General features: G+C 43.6%; 2 protein-coding genes across 2 annotated transcripts in view; one reads left to right on the forward strand and one right to left on the reverse strand.

Annotated features, from left to right (window-relative positions):
- Positions 1-1042: 1042 nt before the first annotated feature.
- arpc2 (actin related protein 2/3 complex, subunit 2) lies at positions 1043-8388 on the reverse strand. The gene is made up of 10 exons (XM_062446902.1): positions 8148-8388; positions 7145-7179; positions 6827-6939; positions 5549-5594; positions 4722-4908; positions 4190-4283; positions 3907-4033; positions 3607-3707; positions 2568-2668; positions 1043-1521 (listed from the first exon to the last, which is right to left on the reverse strand). Exons 1-10 carry the CDS (start codon positions 8219-8221, stop codon positions 1500-1502), a joined length of 900 nt encoding a protein of 299 aa, XP_062302886.1. The 5' UTR covers positions 8222-8388; the 3' UTR covers positions 1043-1499.
- A 3466-nt stretch (positions 8389-11854) lies between these two features.
- LOC134007902 (tensin-1-like) overlaps positions 11855-12767 on the forward strand; it is a 51037-nt gene continuing 50124 nt past the window's right edge. The window contains exon 1 of the mRNA XM_062447621.1: positions 11855-11861. Coding sequence (XP_062303605.1) covers positions 11855-11861 — 7 coding nt within the window. The remainder of the gene's footprint in view (positions 11862-12767) is intronic.

Raw genomic sequence — 12767 nt, forward strand, 5'->3', positions numbered from 1 at the left:
ACTTTTATGCCTCGATTTTCCTAAGAGACAACTTTATTTTGAAGGAGACAACTTTATTATTTTAACAAAGAAAGTCTGGACACTCGCAATCAGGCTGGGGGGGGGAGAAGGTCCTGTCCAATGTGGCGCGACTGGGCGTGTCCTGGGAGTCAGTGCACGTATGGAGACCAGCCTCAGCGGGTAAACGTTTTGCCCCTGTGAACACACACACACACACACACACAAAGTTACACTCCACAACTAACAAAGCTCTTACTCAGGTACAACACCCTCACACATGCAGACAGTCTCCAGGAGGATTGTAAAACACTTACCAACAGGCACATTATGTACAGCATGCATAATACTATCCTAATGCATCTTCCAGCAAATGCCTCGGTGCAGAAACCAGCCTGTGGACTATAACACACACACCCAAACTATCTATCTACACAGATAGCTGATCCTTCAGTTAGCAAGTATAGGGTTAACTGACCCAATACCTACACCTACACGCACAGCCATCGTATGGGTTCATGAGAAGTTGCTCCACACACCCACTACTCGAATAGTATTTAACAGTCGGTGAAACTGTTTGTTTTGCTTTAAAAGGTCGAGTCCGGTGCTCCGAGGTATGACAGTATTTGCCCATGGTAACCCTGCCCCACAAACACTCATCCCACCATGCCCTGAGGTCTCACTCCCTTTGTTACATGTCAACATGGAAGCTTGTTTGCGAGGTGTTTGTCAGGCGGAACTCAGACCTTCTTTCCCTTTCTCCGAGTTCCATGGAACTGGCAGGCAGGAGAGCTCACCTCACTTCAACAGAACTGAGATATATTGTTAAGATCTGATGATAGCTCTGTGGGACAGCGTTGACAGCGTTATTTTTTTTTCTATTCTATTTTAGCTTATCATAGATGTAATCTATGTTCTTAGTACTTATAGGTTATGCCAGGTTGCTTTGCGTTGTCTTGTCCCAAGAATTTCAGTGCCCAGTCTTACCTTGTGTTGTTCTGTGCACCTGACAATAAAAAACTTGAAACTGACGACACGCCAGGAATGCTTTTTGTAAGACGGTTTATTGTATCGAATGACAATGGTACAGACAACATGAAAGCATTGATAGAGAGATGGGGTGGGGGTGAGGGGGGAATTCTGTAGTCATTGAATGCATGGTCACCATGAGGAAAAGGGGGGGGGGGGGGGGAGAGAGAGAGCAAGGCAAGAGTACCAAATGGAGTAAAAGATATTGTATCAAAAATTTCTTTTTTTTTCTTCTCATATATATATTTATATAGGACTAATAATTATCTAAGTATGCAAAGCAAGGAATGCCCTTTTTATACTTTTATGCCTCGATTTTCCTAAGAGACAACTTTATTTTGAAGGAGACAACTTTATTATTTTAACAAAGAAAGTCTGGACACTCGCAATCAGGCTGGGGGGGGGAGAAGGTCCTGTCCAATGTGGCGCGACTGGGCGTGTCCTGGGAGTCAGTGCACGTATGGAGACCAGCCTCAGCGGGTAAACGTTTTGCCCCTGTGAACACACACACACACACACACACACACACACAAAGTTACACTCCACAACTAACAAAGCTCTTACTCAGGTACAACACCCTCACACATGCAGACAGTCTCCAGGAGGATTGTAAAACACTTACCAACAGGCACATTATGTACAGCATGCATAATACTATCCTAATGCATCTTCCAGCAAATGCCTCGGTGCAGAAACCAGCCTGTGGACTATAACACACACACCCAAACTATCTATCTACACAGATAGCTGATCCTTCAGTTAGCAAGTATAGGGTTAACTGACCCAATACCTACACCTACACGCACAGCCATCGTATGGGTTCATGAGAAGTTGCTCCACACACCCACTACTCGAATAGTATTTAACAGTCGGTGAAACTGTTTGTTTTGCTTTAAAAGGTCGAGTCCGGTGCTCCGAGGTATGACAGTATTTGCCAACGGTAGCCCTGCCCCACAAACACTCACCTGCAGTATAGTATGTGCATTACACATTAACCGAGTGACAAGGGCTGTTCTGTCTGGGGCGACCACACGACACCCAGCGTGAGCTAACAGGGGGAGGACCGTGTTTGTGTAGTGGGGATGGGGGCTTGTTAGAATCCTGATCGCGGCTGTGTTCAAATATTGCTAGCAGTGTCAAAGATGACCGCCTAGGCTAGTGAACGGTAGCCACACGAACACACACACACAGGCCTTTCCAGGAGGAAGAACATTACAGCATGACAGGAACACACATGCCAAACCACAAAATGTTTGTAATGCTGAGTTGGTATTCAATTAAGTGTGGAATGAAATGCTGGGCGAGAGATAGCGATCACAGAAACTGCAGATCTCTCTTTCGGTTTGCCACCAGTCAGAAGGATGAGATCCATGGTGAGATTGCGAGTGGACGGATTCAGATAACGTGTCTGTCCGGAGAAATGCGAGAAGAGTAGAGCCAAACCATCCCCATGCACCCATATGGAGGAGGGGAGGAGGAGAGGGGAGGAGGAGACCCCAGCTGTGCGAAGGAGCAGCGAGGGGTCCAGCAGCACAACTTACGAGATGGTCTTCATCTCCTTCTTCTCAGCGTCGGGACGGGCCCTGTTCAGCACCTTCAGGAAGTCTGAGGTCTTGGCCCGCATGCGTGTGTGGATGTAAGCCTGCAGAGGAGACCAGAGGGTTAGAGAAGCAGACTGACAGAGAGACAGGCATACTGACAGTCAGGAGACCAAACCGACAGCCAATTAAGATACAATCGAACTGACACTAATATTTATGAGCTCTAATTAAGATGTGCCTGCCAGACCGACAGACTCCTGTCTCCTGTCACACACAATAGCAGTCACAGACACTGTGAATGCATAGCCACACACACTGTTTTGGCCTAGAGCAAGGGGGTATCAGACACACACACACACACACACACACAAGTATGAAAACAACAAAACCACCTTGATGTCTCTGCCGTGTTGACTTTACAGTAATAACAGAGTACAGTAATAACGAGTCTTTGATTCCGGTCTGTCCGGTCAGCCAGGAGTGAAGCCTGGGACACACTCTTTCACAACCTCAGGCATCCAAGGAAGCTGTGTAATTATACCCAGAGTGTTGGTCGGTTCCAGACCCTACCGTCCTCTACACTAGGGATGGGACAATTTGTTTTTCACAATTCTCACAGTTTGATTATTTTCGGTTTGATTATTTTTTGTGTAATTTCTTTTGTACATAAAAAATATATACACCACGATAAATCGAAATTTGATTCTTTGTCCCATCCCTACTGTCCACTGTTCCTGTCTCGGTGAGCACCCTTTGGGCTGGTTAGCTAACGTGAGGAATTGGTCCTCGGGCTTAAAGTGTAGCCAAGCCAGAAGCACAAGTTGATACCTGGAAAGGTATGTAGGCCATTGCTGAGGGCTAGTTGCAAACTAAGGGTTTTATGGGATACTGACCTTGAAGTACTTTGTAGGGAAAGAAGTAACTTTGTATGATTGTGCAGGTGTGGTGTAGCAGTTAGGGTAGTAGTTAGGATACCAACTAGTACAGACCTTGGGACACTATGTGGCAGTGCAGGTGCGGTGTACTAGTTAGTACGAACCTTGGAGCACTTTATGTGGTAGTGCAGGTAGTCCCTGAAGGTGTGGATGAGGTTGATGGTGTTGTCTCTGGCGTTGGCGTTGGTGTGGCGCGGGAACAAAACTGGAGGAAATTGAAACCCAAAACGGCGTCAGGTTCGTCACTTCTTCAAGTCACAAAGGAACAGCCTGATGCATCCGGGTTACGGCTCACCAGACTTTCCACAACACAGGACTGCAGGGACATAGCAACTTCCTGGGGACAACGACTGGAGACCAGTTATCTAGGGGAACCCACTCCCCAAGCTAGTATTGGCTCATACCGAAGGTGATGTATCCAATGTTGTCTCCCACAGCAGCATCCGTGTCCTTCAGCTCCAGGGGCGGCTCCCGGTGGCTGAACAGAACCTGGGGGGCCGTGTGACTGGCCCGCCGGCCCTCCTTGAACTCCTACACACACACACCCAGCCAATCAGATCCGCAGTGCAGGGGTTGACAGCGCAGAGAGCCAATTGGACAGTCCAGATGCGGACGTATGTGTAATTGCTTAGATTCGCAAAAAACGTGATTCCCGGCTCTCATGAGAGCTGTCGAGGCGTGGCCTACCTGCATGAAGACCTTCCCGATGATGACGTCATCGTCGTCTTTGAAGACGGTGCTGAACACCACAGTCACCCTGTCCTTCTTGGCTTCCAGGTACCTGAGGAGAGGGGGTGCATTTGGTTTAGTTGACTGAGAACAATATGACCCAAGGAGCAATAGGCAAAGACTAAACTCTGACACAAATCAAACATCTGTCACAAAAGCTTTAAAAAAAACAATCTGCAACTGTATATGTCTCTGTGAGGAAGTCACCAGAGTGAGATTTACAGTCTAACTTTGAACTCATTGGTTTCCCTGGGTGACAAGGCCATTCTACAACAGGACATTCTATCATCTGACCAACAAATGAGGAATTGTGTTTTCCACTCGGCTGAGGAGAAACCGAAAGCTACTGAAACGTTTCCGTTCACGTTTCTACAAATAACTGATGCCAACCGCACCAAAAAGGTTATCTCAGAGGTGGTTTGGCAAAACTGTTTTCATCACGCCCCTGGTATTGTGTCCTATTTCACCAGGCAGTGCACAGGCCACTTACATGGACTCGTCCTCTCTGTAATGGACCACGGCTCTCTTTTCTCCCTCCTTGCCCTCCTCCTGGAACTTGAAGTACTTCTCAAAGACGGAGGCGAAACAGTTCCTCTTCAGCATGCCCGCCTGGTGCACCACCTCCTCCTTATTGGCTGGCACGGAGTCCAGGTCGAACAGCAGGGACACGTTGTAGCCTAGGAGACGGCCAATGACAAACAGGTATGTTCAGCAGTTTCATTTTCATCGATGGGGTTCAACTGCTTGAACCTATTTTGGATTTCTTTTTCCATTTTCGGATGCTTTTATAAAGCGGCTGATAAGAGGGTAGGGCTCAGTGGCATTGCAATTTGACTGCACGTTTGCTGGAGGTCTCAGGTTCAAATCCTCCTCTACATACACCGCTTTGGATAAAAGTGTGTGCTAAATAAACACACCATTACTGGGTTTTTGTCTAGAGTACTCAATAGAGTACTCAGTAGAGAACTCAATGGACAATGTACCCCATTGTCAGAAGAGCCTTTTACAAGAACCAGCTAGCGTGTTTCAGATTCCCTAAGACCACGGGCACTTCACACAGAGCACCTTGCTTATTCTCTTTGATGAAAAACAACTGAACAATTGCAGAAAGGCAGGGAATGTGACAACAGCCTAATTGGTATGCAGCTATGAGGGTTGGAGACAAGACTGAGGCTTCTCTACCGACAGGGCAGGCTGCTAGTCCCCTCACTGCCTCAGGCTGCACCGTCCTTGCACGGCCCGTATTGATGACCAGTCAATCACCCCTAAAAGTGTGTGTGTGCGTGCGCGCGCGCACAAGGGGGGAAGGTCACTCACCCGCCTCAGGGGCAACCAGGTAGTTCTCATAGATCCTCTTCAGTAGCTGCAGAGAGAGAGAAAGGTGAGCAGGGTGGTGCCTGTTAAGGACACCGATAGCATTCCTGAATTACAAAAACACAGTGGCTATATGACTGTAGGGGCCACAGTGGTTGCGGAGGTGGGAATGTGTGAGTGATTGTAGGGAAGGTGTCCTCACATCAAATGGCCACCTGTCAGTGTGGAATTGTCTGAAATAAGCTGGCCCTGTATGCAAATTCAGGTGAGGAATGCGAGGACTGTGGGTATTCAGAGCTGAAAACAAGGGGCTTTCTCCCTGGAGCGATGTAGGCATGTAAGGTACACAGCAAACTGGAACATGTTAGAACATTGTGCAGTTGTTTTTAAAACATTGTTCAAAGTGATGAATGAATACGGTATGCTTTTGTATTTACATTGCACCGAGAACTGATTGGAGCGATGCAGACTTATGGTGTCTGAAAATGTTCTTTTACATGGCAACTGGAACATGCTAGAACATGGCTCACTTCACATCAAAATGCATACTGTATTCACTACTTTGGAAACTATTTTTTAAATAACCGCACGGCAAAAATCACTTCTAGAACCGTAAAAATTAAATCTCAGGTTCTCGATGTACTCAAGGGGGGAAAGCAACAAAGTTGAAAAGACGTCTATCCCTTTTATGCTATCTACTAAAGCCTGAGAAAACATGAGGGGAGAGGTTCAAAGCTGTTGGAAGGCAGCCATGGAGCTTGTTAAAGCAGCGACCAGCTTGCGCAGCACTTCCTCTCCCACAATGACTCACTTCCTGTTTCTATAAGAGAGACCTCTGAAGCTGCTTTCTTCCTTACATGGTGAGAACTCTCAAGGTTGTGTGTTAAGAGCCTGCGTGCAGAACTCAGACCTGAACAGACATTCAGCATCGTTATCTCTTCTTCCCCTCCGCTCACAACTTCCCCAAAGCAGCTCACGGCGGTACATTTGAAAGGAATTCAAGCTCTGAAAAGTTGTGTTTGCTACTTGCTCTCTCAGTATGAGCCTGGGGTGTGATGGTGAGAGATAACTGGGCCTCAAATGAAGAGAAGGAAGTGAAGGATTATGACATGTTTCTAGTGTAAAGGCCCTGACTGGCCTTCATGCCATCTCTGCTACTTTCTAGATTCTATACCTTCAATATAGAACATACGTATTATACACAGCCACAACACACCTGTACTTGAAGACTGTAACTTCAGTGTTTCTATCTCAGTGTAAGCCTGTGTGTTTCTTTTTTACCTCATCAGCTCCATGCTCCTGTAGCTCCTTGTAGAATTTGAGGGAGATGCTGACCATCACCTTGGTCTTATCCCCGTTGGGGTTAGAGATATGGTACAGGACGCCATCAAAGTCTAACCCAGAGAGACACATCATTAAAGACCAATAACCCAGCACTTGCATATACTCCCTCCACCCCTTCCAGTAATATGTGCACTTTGGGGGCAAACAACTCAATCTTAAATAAGACATTTTATTCAAAGACAAAATTGTACAAATACATTTGTACGAGTATGTGTGCATGGAGCGGTCATAACGAGGATGGTCACAACAGCTCACCTGCAAACGTCACCTCTACCGCCTCAGGTTTGGTCCTGCAAACAGTGAGGAGTATTTCTCTGTGAGATACACAACTTTGAAGCTGTTCACATACAGCAGAATTGTGATATGCGGGGAGATCTGGGTTTCTATTCCATTTTTTCGAGTTTTGCAATTACACTAGACCCAGACCTTCAAATTCACAAATGAAGAACAATGACTGGAACACAAAACATAATTCACAGTCAATTGCAGCTACTTTGGAGACTGCCTGATCAGTTGATTATTGTGGCAAAGCAAACGGACAGTGGGAGCTTGCAACTGCACTGACTTGACCCAGCTTGACAAATGGAATGCGGAAGTTGCAGGAAAGGGCGATGGCTAGCAACCTACCTGGCTAGTAGTAATGGAAGATTTACATGCATAGGTAGTTTACAACTGACTCACGACGCCTTGTGACAATTTCACAACATAATACTTTTCTGACAGGGCTGCCAGAGAACTTGGACAGCAGTTTGCTGAAACACATTTCAGTCAATAACGTAGTAGCAGCTATAGCAGAGATAAGCTAGCTAACTAGCTAGCTGCACGGAACAGAACACATACAGTTCACTCATTTCTTCCAAATCACGTGTACCGTCAAATATGCCGACATATGCATGTTGTAATATGGGTAGGTAGTGAAATTGTCTAGCAGTCTTCAAAACAGATTAGCCTCAATAGTATGGATTGTCTACCCCGCCCAGCTAACCAGACACACCCCACCTTCGGCTTGTGGCTAATTTAGCTAGCTAGATAGGTAGATGGCTAATATAGCAAGCGAATGTGCCATCAGTTGGAACCATTTTCGTAGAGCACCATGTGTGCATTGATGTATCGATAGGTATATCTATATCGTAAGATCAAATAGATGCACCCCACTTTCTTGTATCATCGAGATGATACTGGCCCGTCATAATATAATGCTAAACAGCTAGATAATATAGCTATATAGCTAAGCTAGTCAGGAACAATGATTTCTCACCCATTGGATGCGCCGTCAAATTTCAAAGACAGTGTCTCTTCTATAATCCGGTTATTGATTTCTAACAGAATCATTGCAGCGGACGCTGATATAAAGCGTGGTACACGGTTCGGTCAAATAATATTGTATGTGAACGGGCGTCTTTGTGTCAAATTCTGCAGATTTTTCTTTCCTGACAGACCGCTTCCGCCGAGGCTTGCGTCTGTCTCTCTTCCGCTTATTTCAATCAGGACCCCAAAGGTTGCTAACAGAATTGCCTGTAATGAATTTTACGTTCTCTAGCCCCAAGGCCAAGTGAAAACAGGCTGGCAGAACAGTTGATCAAGATTTTCAACGACAGTGCATTAGAATACCCTAATTGCCACACCATCAGCATTGAGGCTAATTCAAGTACGATATTATGTTTCCGTTCAAACGATAGGCTACAATAAAATGATAATTCCGGTTCCTAATTGATACAACAGCACACAAAACGTTCCACTTTTCCTTTAATTGCCATGTTACACTATGTTTGTGTATCTCACAATTAAAAAGCTTAAATTAGTGCACAGCGACAGACACACATGCTCATCTTTGCACTCAAATCCAGCAGACCTTCTCTGTACAGTAAATTGTTAACTTGGCCTTAGAGTTTCATAAATGATCATAAGAATAAAAAAATCCCAATAAATTATGATTGGTTCTGGTATACCAGGTCTGGTAGGAATGCTATGGTCAAATTGACAGAAACCTGTTAGGCAGCATTCTAAGAGATAGTTGCTGACACCAAACTGATGGGGGTGGGGGGGTCTATGCTTATATTACCAATTCCACCCCAACAAATCAGGCCTGAATACATCTTTAGAATCATCTCACGGTAGAGGCACAATTCTACAGCCTAAAGTCTCTGTATTTTTTGTAGCCAAAGAATGCATAGACAATAAATCTTCATTCAGGTTTGGTTTATAGATAATAGGATGAAAACCAGAGAATAGGATATTTCTGACTTTGCGGTACTGTTATAGTGAGTGTGAAAGATAGAACAGTGGATGCAATCCTCCACTTCCTCCATATCTGTGTTGAAAGGAAGACAGGTAGAATCCCAACTCATGCAATGACAGGCCTAGTGAGTCTACATGCTCACTGGAGATTGGGCTGTCATGTGACAGAAAAAGAACAGGGAAAACAGCTAACATTGGTTTTTATCTCTTTCAGCACACTTATTCAGTTGCATTGCCCATGTGAAAAATGGTTATTTCATGCCAATAAACTAAACAGTGAACTTTAGTCATCTTTTCTGCTGTACCCTTATGAAGATGCAATGATTTGAGGAGCTGTTATACTTATTTGGCTGCAGTTATAAGAATACTGTTCAATTGTGTCACTGAAAAATAATACACACACACACACCTGTCTGGTACCCTGTTAGCCATATTCAACACCAAGGACCAAACACACTTCAAACTCTTCTCAGTGAATTGCTCAGTAAATTGGCAGTGAATAAACCACACCCATGCACACACACACACACGCACACATACACACACACACACACACACACACACACACACACACGTTTCAAAAGCTACTTAAGTCTGTATGCACCCACAAGAGCCAATCTGTGAGTGTTATTCCATCATAAAAATGGGAGTTGAGGCCATTATGAATCAAAGCAAAGAGGTGGAGGGCCGACCAGACAGGGACATGGCTTTTCATCTTCAAAAAAGAAACTTGTGAAATGCTTTTGAAAAGTCATGAAGAAAGCACTCAGTCATTTCAAAAAGAAAACTTCCCACAATAAATACCTACCACAACAACAGTCCGTCAATCACAATCTGTCTGCTGTAGTTAGGTTTGTCATAATCATTACATTTACCAGACACTCTTATCCAAGAGCGCCTTACAGTAAGTACAGGGACATTAGGGTGAAGTGCCTTGCCCAACAACACAACATCTTTTTTCACTGCTGGGAATTGAACCAGCAACCTTCTGAGTAATAGCCCAATGCCCTAACCGCTCAGCCAACTGAGCTCACAGCCACCTTACACCCTGTTTAAGATTCTATAGACCATTCAGACATCTAATACCGCTAATGTGTTAACACCACTTACTCTATGTGTTTTGTCATGGCAATGTTCAACAAATAGAAATACATTTAAGTTAATCACTCAAGGTAAGAAAAAATAGAGCAGTGCCCACATACGATTGGGACTAATTTGATTGACTTGGCCGCCCATACATTCATCGAAACTGGTCCATCCAAAATCATCTATCAACCTACATTCATCCTTGGATGGACCCATGTGGTAGGCATTTATTTGTTGACATATACGACTCTTTCTGTTTCTCTGGTGACGGTAGCAAAGCTACGGGAGACATGGAACCCTTTGATCTTGAGACTACATGTTTGAGATTTTAAGGATAGGATTGAAACTGACATGAGGAATTTAGTAGTGTAATGTGGTTCCTTCTGTGGAACTGATGTGCTACCTGATACTGTGGGTTACCCCTGTCACACTGATTCCTGGGCGGTAGTCACAAGTCACAACATGAAATACTTTGATGACCTAGCAGGTTGGTGGTTGAATCAGAAGCATATCGTACCTCCTGTACACACACACACACACACACACTTTCAAGCACTTGCTGACAAACAAACACATTTACACTGTATCCACCATTTTAAAAACGTAGATTTTAAGTTAAAAATTTTTTTTTTTAAAAAGACTTTATTGATATGGAAAGTCAGGTGGCTGAGCGGTTAGAGAATCGGGCTAGTAACCAGAAGGTCGCTGGTTCGATTCCCGGCCATGCCACATGATGTTGTGTCCTTGGGCAAGGCACTTCACCCTACTTGCCTCGGGGGAATGTCCCTGTACTTACTGTAAGTCGCTCTGGATAAGAGCGTCTGCTAAATGACTAAAACACATAAAAAGTCACTATTCTGACAATGAGGGTTGTTTTCTTTGTTATAGAAACAGCTGCATAAATATGATATACCATGTGAAAACATATGGTTTTACGTTCCCAAACATGTTTGTGCTAAATTGTGATTTTGTAAGATATCCATTTCTGCTTGTGCATTACCCTATGTCCTCCTACCTTGCACAAACAGCGAGTTTTCAACATCAATTATCATCAATGACCAGGATGAGGTAAGTCTGTGTCACACAGAGACTCCTTGGCCTCCCTGAGCAAAAAAGTCAGATCAATTTTACAGTGATCTGGGATGTGAGGAATTTCTGAATGGACATAACATTGTGTGGGAACATTATGAGAACTTAAATCACCCTAAACTCAAGACTCAATGAAATATACTTGAAAACCCGCAGGTGAAACTGAACACTGTCTACAAATACTGTATCAGGGTATTGTAACTTTTATCTCTTCCTGAATGTTGCAACTTCAAATAATTAAATTAGATTTACGTAACTGATTACCGATTACACAAAGTAAGCACATGTTTTGTACAATTATGTGTCTACTGTTGGATAAAAACCAACACACACGAGAAGGTCATGTTGACCACTTAGCGAACAGGGAAATGAACCCCATTGAGACATCCTGATTTTGAAAGACATTACGGGTGACAGAAGCAGGGGCAGGCAACAGGAAATCTCAACATATTTGATGGAATATGTTGACATTTTGCATCATATTTGACACTTATAAATTAAGCATTGGCCTATGAGACATCACACTGCATCTTCTCTGGGCTAGGGTATAAAATGGCAGGTGAGTGTCGATTATATAACATTCTATAAATCTGTGTCACATAGCTTTGTTTACTCTATAGCAGCTTGAGGGGTTTGCGTTTCTTTTTTTCTTTCTTTCTTTCTTTCCGACACATTTGAAGTATTACAACAGAATGTTGTTTATCGGAGCAACCCACAAAACACTAGAATGTATGTTTACACACTGCTTTCCATAGTTTCAAGACACAACATTTGTGTTTAGTGTTATGTGGTTTACATTGAACAGTGTGAAAAGGGAAGATGAGTTTATTCAAGTGCAGATCCTTTAATCCTAGACATCATCTGACACATGTGAACAATATGTGTGGTGGTGATGTGAACAAAATAAATCACTGTTTAGTGACTGGAACTCATTCATAATATAATACAGTTTTTTTACAATCACTTTGACACAAATTTCAGAACCTTGATGTCCTTTTACAAAACTCTAGACACAAAACTCACAACTGATGATCAAAATGCACATTTTTCAAAACGCTAACGCAATTTTCAATTGCTTGGATACAATACGCATTCACCTTAGATCATTTGTTCATTGAACTATAATCATCTGTTCAAAATGACACAACTAAACATCAAAGTATCACCATTTCAAAATGCAAATTCACACATAACATCTGAAATGTCTGTCATTTCCTTACATTACGATGATCTAACGGTCAATTGATACTACTGCTCAAAATGCTAAGTAACTGTTGCATTACTCTTAATGCATAGTTTTATAGGAACTGACAAACAATATTCCAAGTTTAGAACATGAAAGTTTCAGTATAACGAGATCCATTGACACCAATTACTATGAAACATGAACAAATTGGACTAAACCATAATGTTTTCAGATTTGAAAACCAGCAGCACCTGTAGGTATGCGGGCCTTGTACTCTAA

This window comes from Osmerus eperlanus, chromosome 21 (assembly GCF_963692335.1).
Source record: "Osmerus eperlanus chromosome 21, fOsmEpe2.1, whole genome shotgun sequence".
In the NCBI taxonomy this organism is placed as follows: domain Eukaryota; kingdom Metazoa; phylum Chordata; class Actinopteri; order Osmeriformes; family Osmeridae; genus Osmerus; species Osmerus eperlanus.

Bases quoted from the DNA above. Each gene is read 5' to 3' on its own strand.
- arpc2 (XM_062446902.1), bottom strand. From the start codon at position 8,221: ATGATTCTGTTAGAAATCAATAACCGGATTATAGAAGAGACACTGTCT. The intron at 7,180-8,147 runs GTGAGAAATCAT...CACTGTTTGCAG, and splicing joins TTTGACGGCGCATCCAATGG to GACCAAACCTGAGGCGGTAG. The intron at 2,669-3,606 runs GTTCGTACTAAC...TCTCCTCTGCAG, and splicing joins ACCACATAAAGTGCTCCAAG to GCTTACATCCACACACGCAT.